At 41.3% G+C, this 7,530-nt stretch overlaps 1 protein-coding gene across 6 annotated transcripts in view; it reads left to right on the forward strand.

Annotated features, from left to right (window-relative positions):
• The window catches only part of cntn5 (contactin 5), a 108,881-nt gene extending 107,021 nt beyond the window's left edge, over window positions 1-1,860 (forward strand). For all 6 annotated transcript variants that reach the window (XM_022189027.2, XM_022189031.2, XM_022189040.2 and 3 more), the window contains 2 exons: window positions 349-517; window positions 951-1,860. In XM_022189027.2, coding sequence (XP_022044719.1) covers window positions 349-517; window positions 951-1,054 — 273 coding nt within the window. In that variant the 3' untranslated portion in view covers window positions 1,055-1,860. The remainder of the gene's footprint in view (window positions 1-348; window positions 518-950) is intronic.
• Window positions 1,861-7,530: the final 5,670 nt, after the last annotated feature.

Below are 7,530 nucleotides of genomic sequence, written 5' to 3' on the forward strand. Positions count from 1 at the left end.
TTGATTTTACTTTCACAGTCTCCTGGACAAATTAATATTGGTGTTTATGTTTAACTTCTTTTATGGGAAATCATGTTAAATGTATTTATCCTAACATTGATCCACAAACCACAGGTGAAGTAATTACTAAATGTATTATGAGAGTGTATATTTAACTTCAGCTGGGCGTAGGTTTTGCTAAAATGCTTCTTTTACAACATTCCTATGCACACAAACATGTATCTTGTGACTGTTTTCAGAGTGTAGCATATCTACCAACAGCTACTGTGTGTTTTAAGGAAAGAGGGGACTGCAGCGAATTATAATGCATGTATAAAGCTCAAGTGTCCATGTGCTCATGTCCTGCAGGTGTTACTCAAACAGGAGGGCAGAGGCCACAACCAGGTGACCAGAACCATTAACCCGTCCACCATGCTCTCACTGCCAGAGGGAGGCACTTACATCATTGAAGTGCGAGCTCTCAGTGAAGGGGGAGAGGGAGCGGTCAGCTCCCAAGTCCGAGTTGTCACCTCCTCTGGTAAGCTCGGAGCTGGTTTCTCGCCTCTGATGACCTCTGAAATCCAATCTCTATGCACAGACTGTGTTCTCTTTGTAGCAATCTTAAGTCCTGCCCTTAATTGAGTCACCACAGCTGTTGTGCGGGCCAAGTTTTCTTTGGCTAATACTGTTTTAATTACCTCGCCCACACAAGCCTTCCTACTCCTGCATAGCCAATTAACTTCCAAGTAACAGGACGCAAGTTTGCATTCCTGTGCGCGACCAGGCAGCTTTTCAAGGCAAAGGATTGCTGTTTCACTCCGTGTCTCTAATTTCCTTCAAGGTTGTTTTCTGTCCTTTAGGAACAAAGGCTGTTTTTTTCGCAACTTCTTAAGACACTAAAAACGCAGTCAAAGATCAGTGGAGTTATTTAGCATTAAACACAAATGCATCTGTTTTCTTGCTTCTCGTAGGTGTCCGAGCAAAAAGCAACCAGTGCTCGGTGCACTGCCTGCCACAGAGCCTAACATGGACATCACTGCTCCTGGTTCTTCTGGTGCCTTCAGCTTCCTGGTGAGGCCACTGTGTCGTCGTCATGTTCGTGGAAGGGAGCCACCAGTCTTCTGCTCCTTTATTCCCTCTGACTGCCTGCTTGCTTTGGCCTTACCCATCCCGAAGGGCCTGAGGCCTGCCGAAGGGGATTGTGTCTGCCAGTTAACATGCAGCGCTTCAGAGTCCATAATTTTCAGTTCCATGTTTCAATCGAGGCCCTGGACGTTTAAGTTGCACAGTTCTTTCCAACATCACGGTAGTGTTGTACTGTAGTGTACATTGTGGGGAAAGATTTGTTTAATCACTTACTTTAACATTATGTGTTCCTCTCGTTGACTGGCATCTAACCACTTCCAGACGGCTCCTACAGCTCTGGGGCTCTACAGAGCATGAACAATTCCTCGAAAGCTGCTGTGGTAGTAATACAGGGATCAGCCGGCCTGTTTCTTTTCATTACTTATCTGCATCAATTTACCCCTTGGCTGCCTAACAAGCAATGCAGCAGAAGCTCAGTAGAGATAAGTGCATTGTTTTCTTATTCACACATTGAGGGGGGGGAAAAAAGTTTTTTATGGAACCAAGAATCTTACTATTTCCAGACTTGCTTTTTGTACATTGTGTTACCTTTAGAGACAAAACAGTGGTGTGTGTCAGCTCTGTCAAACTCTGTTTTTTGGTAGCGATGCTTGGTAATACAGTTCGTTGACTGTTGGATGTATGGAAGTAGGAAACAGGTACTTACCTGTAGTGCCCAAACACATCAATAGACAAAGACAACTCTGTACGGACTCCTGGTGTCAGTACAAATAAATGTGATGTATATTTTTTAAATGCTTGTTGTTTGTACTTTCTAACTTTTAGAAAAGGAACAATCATGAAGATGCACCGGACTTATGAATAATTAATTTTATCATCGATAAGTCTGATAATTATTTTGTGTACAATGTCTGAAAACAGAGATCACAGGTTCCCAAAGCCAAAAATGGCATCCAGAATGCAAAGTTATTTAATTTACAATTCGGAAAAGCATCAACATTAACGAGGGATAGACCGATTATCAGCCTGGGTGATTACTGTGGGCCGATTATCGGTATCTGTATTTTTATCAACCGACTATTGATAAATTGAAAGCACTACTTCAGGTCTGATGCAGCTCCTCTCTCCGTCTGTCGTCACTCTGTGGTCGCAGAAATGTCTCTCAAGCAGAAACTGCAAAAACTGAAGAAGAAACACAAGTTGTTGCCACAAATTAGCTTCTCTCACAGTGGCTAAGGCTATGCTAACAGCTAGCGCCTAAGTTAGACGGCAGCCACAGATCACCCTGAAACAATCTGAAAAACTATAAATAACAATGCTTTCAGATCTGTGTGGTAAAAGTAAAAGATTAAGAAAATAGCCAAGAACGACAGATGTAGTTACAGAAGATAAACTGATCAGTCGATTCCACATAAACAGAGGAGAGCGTCCAAATGTAGTCTTTCTTGATTACCAATAATTGGCCCTAAAAAACCCATACCGGTGAACACAGTTTTATTTTTTATTTTCATCTTTAGCACTTCCATGCACCCAAAATATATGACTTCAAGTGATGCATATTTCGCATGACATGTCTCTATATGGCTTCTGTAACTGCTATCATATCACTGCTCTGTCAGACAGTTCTGCTCTTGAAGAAGCCTCTCCCTGAGTGTTATATAAAATATGGAAAGATTGAATTCCACACATGTGGCATTGGAGGCCACAAAACTTTTGTGTGATAAAAGAACCTCTGCAGAGGCAAATAGGGCAGCATCAAGAGTATCTCTTCTTCCTCTCAGGCTCCTCTCTTGCCTTGTCTGCAGTAAAAAGCTTATCTCTCACTGGGCAGAAATCCAAATGAATTTGCCTGAAGTGTAATTAATGTTAGCATGGAGATCTGTAGTTCTAAAGCCCGCGTGCTTGAGCAGACCTTTTGCTTGCTCTGCCTCCAGCCCTGTGGACTCCCATTACAGAGGCAGAGTAACCTGGCTCACCCGCGCAGGTTCAGGCAAGGGTACCAGCTCAACCACAAGAGATAGGACCACACAGCAGAACAGAGGACGAACACTGCTCCAAGCACTGTCTATCCCTTGGATACTCTCCTTTCAGACCTCTCTGTTTTGGATGCATTCTGAAGGGGAGGATGGTGAGGTTGGTCTCCTCTTTCCAACTTGTACATCATTTGTAGTGCAAAGCATTAAGCTGTTTAATGTGGATAGAGGGGTTTTGTGGTGCTTTTAGCCTGTTCAATGACGTCGGCTCAAACACATGCCTCTACACAAGTGCTAATGTACCGACCTTTAATTATTCATGCAGCACCTGTCTGTGTTGGCGCATCTGATTTATGATAATGGATTATGTATCCTGCAAGGGGACCCATTTGGTTCAGAGAGCCAGAAGCTATAGTGTCAGCAATTAAAACATGCACTCCCCTCAGGTTAATGTCAGTGTGTGTGCGTGCACGTGAGTGTGTGTGTGCAGGATATACTGTACTTTTTGGTCATCTACAGTATGTTATATTGGATCATTTTAGGGCTAATGTACAAATGGTCACTTATACTGCTTTCAGTTAGGATTTGCACAAGAAAAATATATTATATTGCTAACAATTAGCATTTAAATGTTTTTACCGACCGAATATAGAGATGGACTTATAAATTATTACTTACTGTCAGTTTTATATTATTTTAATGTATGGGTATATCGCTTTTTTCATGCTTTATTGTGTGTTCGGGGAAGTAAAATGTAATAATACCCAATGTAATACACCTAATGTTTCAATAGCAACACACGTGATCTGACAGCAACCCTGAAGCCAATCTAGTGCTGAAAAGAATATTTTTGGAGTGTACATTTCAGCAGCGATTTTGAAGAGATGTTCTCTCCTCTTCATTATGATTCTGCTCTCTCTGAAACCTAAACCATATACACAAGGAGGGCGACTCTGCCGTATCAGAAAACCCTTCAGATGCGATATCCCAGCGAATAACAGTTTATACTTCTATCTTCATCCATTCCCCAACGTCCTTTAGCCTCCTAAAACTTACAAAGTCGAGTATTAAATTGTCTCTGTGGCGTTGTTGTCGGGGGATCCACACTGTGATTTAAAGCTGAGCTGTGACTTTGCTGTTCAGGCAGGTCACAGTTTAACACTCATTCTGAAATTGCCTGAAAAGCAGGGCCCTCCAGCAGACTCTGCTGCAGCTACAGTAAGAGGTAGACTGTAAGACACGTCCTGGGTTGCATGTAATTCCCTATCTGCCGTTTGATTTCCTGTTCGCATAGAAACAGAGCTGCATTTACCAAAAGTAGCACAATTTTCTGGTAAATAACACCAACATGACAAAACCACTATTTCCCAGTGAGTTTTAATTAAGTGTTAATTAAGTGTTGCCACTGCATTGTATGCTAATGCTAATGCAGCATTAGCATGCAATTAAAGGCTTATGAGTGATTGAAATCTTTCTGTGGCAGTGAAACATTCCTCAGATAAAATCATTTCTAAGCTGTTGAGGCACGACGTTCTGTATGTTTAGGTGTCCAAATGCACAAGTTGTTGGGATTTCAGATACAGAGAGCTAATTTGTGTTTGCTGTTGGAGGTTTCTGTGATGTCTGGATTTTCGGCCGGCCGGTCGGTTTCCCCCCTGGCAGTGGCAGGAGTGGCAGAGAATGAGAATTAGGGAAGTGTGCCATGTTCTGCTGAAGACTGTGAACAGAGGGATTAAAGGAGCAGCTTTGCGGAGAGAGTCAACATCCAGCATTGCATTGCACCAGTCCAGTAATTACGGAAGTTATAATTGAAGTTGTCTTTTGACCTCTAAAACCAGCTGCATTGTCAAGAAGCAAAAGTGCACATGTTAGGCTTCAGAGCCTCGCCTGGCATAAATTACTACTGTTGCTGTGTCGTCATTAACTCATTGGTCTGACTGCTATGCTTCTTGTTTCTTTCTTGCTGCTAGAGGATGTCATCAAATGTTTTAAGATATCTTTCTCTGAGGTTAAATCCTAAAAAAAAAAAAAAACATTCTTTAGTGCCACACAAAGGAAAAAAGTGTATTCAAGAAATCCAATGAACTCTTTTGTGACCCTGGCAGACTTTTTCTCACTTCACACTCGATTAAAATGCTTCCACGAAAATATAATCTCGCACTTGAACTACGGAGATATTCTGGCTACATTCAAGGACAAGGATTGTAATAACCTCATGTCCTTCTGTCTAGCAGTTGCCTGTTTAGCTCCACTACAGAGGGCCTACATGTAGGAAATGTACATTGTTTCTGGTAAAACTGTGTTGGCTTTACATGTCTTTTGTTGTCTTTGTGGTCCTATTTGATGTATTTGAAAGAAAACCGAGATCCGTGTCATTAAATTCAGATAAGGTGCTACATTATCAATGCATTTGAATGCAAGAGTTGCTTTCCGAGAACCATTATTTAAAACAGTGTTAACAAATGCAGCATTTAAGCAGACACTTGCTTTGTTTTTTGAAATGCGCCTCCCTGTGCGACGACATATGGTGTACTATTAGAGGAAAACTTCCCAAAAAACACCGGCTAATTTGATAAACTGTGAACCCTCGCTCATAAGAAATTAAAGCAAAAGTGGCCTGCTGTGACGCCTCATTAGAGAGACACATTTCACACTAAATCTGAGAGGAAAAAAAGACTAATTTTGTTGATTAAACTTTCTACCCCTCGTAGTTCGGGCCATGTGTTGCTTCTCCAAACATTTGCTAAGTATAGCACTGAAATATAGCCTTGGGATGCATTGTGTCTTTGTATTTACACAAAGCTCCAAGATGTAGTGGTACATTGATACTGACATGGTTTCAGCCAACAAAAAATGAGGGCAGGATACATTAACATACATTGTGTGCCAAAATGTTTGGCCTGCGTTGAACCACATCATATCTGCCTGCAAATCGTTCCCAAATGATGTTATGTGCCACTCAGCTCAGAAGAAATCAACACTTCCTTGAATTTTTGCCTGCAGGTGTAATTCCCCGCCGGAAGTAAAAGTCACATAATGGTGATTTGTGTATACAGATCTTGGAATTCGGCCAAATCCCTGCAGATTGGAGAAGGTGCTGATTCAATTTGGAGATCCGAGCTACTTTTCTCCGCTTCCATTGTGTGGGGAAATAGAATGGGATGGATGTGTAAATCTGGGGATAAGGGAGGGAGGTGGGAGGTGGGGGGCTGCATTGGGAGATTTAAAGGTCACGCAAGAAAACAGTTGGCTCAGAGCAGACCTCTGCCGAGACCTTATAATCTCCCCAGTTAGCTGTTCCTGTCACAGTCGGTCACATGGTTGTGTGCTGATAGCTGAATGCATGAAAGCGGGCGAAATTTGACCCAGCGTTGACGCGCGCACGGAGGTCAAGGGGTCACCGGCATGAAAAGGTTTTTACCTGATGGAAGCAGTAATGTGAACAATGAATGATCTGTATGTGCCAGTAATGATACGATCTGAAGCTGAGAGTGGGCGTAGTCTACAGTGCATGACAAGTGCTAATTTAAAACTTGCTTTAAACACCATGATTAAAACAGTTTAACTCTTTGATTCAATGTTAGTTCAAGACCAAATTATATACAGCCATGGCCATAAGTTTGGACACAGCATGACTTACTATGTCTGTTTTGATGTCTATTACAGAACATAACTAATATTTTTTGACAGCACCAGTTTAATTAGTCAACAAATCAACAAGGGATATAATATTATCAATAAATTCCAACAATTGGAACAACTTTGTTCCCAAAACATAATATTAGACGAAAATAACAAAAAATGCAGTACTTTCACAACCGAATTTGGTAAGAATAACAAAATGACACCAAACTCTTTTGATGTTTTTTTTTTTTAATATGAAACTTAATATAGTTCTCAGGACTTGTGTACTGTATTGTAAGTGACAATTTTGTGGTATTTTCTAAGATTCACAAGCATCATGGTACTTGTGTCCAAACTTATGGCCATGGCTGTAGTCTATGGTGTGGACACCAAAAGTAAAAACATTAATTAATATGCAGATATGTTTTTATATAGAGCTTCACAGTGACTTGGTGGTTAGCATCGTCGCCTTGTAGACAGAAGATCCCCAGTTTACGTTATTTAAGAAATTTCACTCTTTGTCCTTTGAAGTTTGCTGTAGTGGGGTGTTTATTGGTATCCTGGCAAACCTTGGGCTTACCAACACAGATGTTCCGGGTAAACCGACCCAGGACATTTGGAGAGTCCACATTTTATAGGGATGGTCAGAGAGAAGGTTGCATGTAAATACAAAGATGGATAGTGGTTAAAATGCATATGGTGGCTAATCAGTGACAGAACAAAATAAAGAACAAAAAATAACTGAATCAAGGCATCTTGGCAGCAAAAGTTAGGAGGGGAGGAGTCTGGCAAACAGTTGCAAATGGCAAAGGTGTGACAACAAAAAGTAAGAGGAGGGTCTGACAGGAACAAATAACAAAAGACAAAA

The sequence above is a fragment of the Acanthochromis polyacanthus genome, chromosome 13 (genome assembly GCF_021347895.1).
Source record: "Acanthochromis polyacanthus isolate Apoly-LR-REF ecotype Palm Island chromosome 13, KAUST_Apoly_ChrSc, whole genome shotgun sequence".
Taxonomy (NCBI): domain Eukaryota; kingdom Metazoa; phylum Chordata; class Actinopteri; family Pomacentridae; genus Acanthochromis; species Acanthochromis polyacanthus.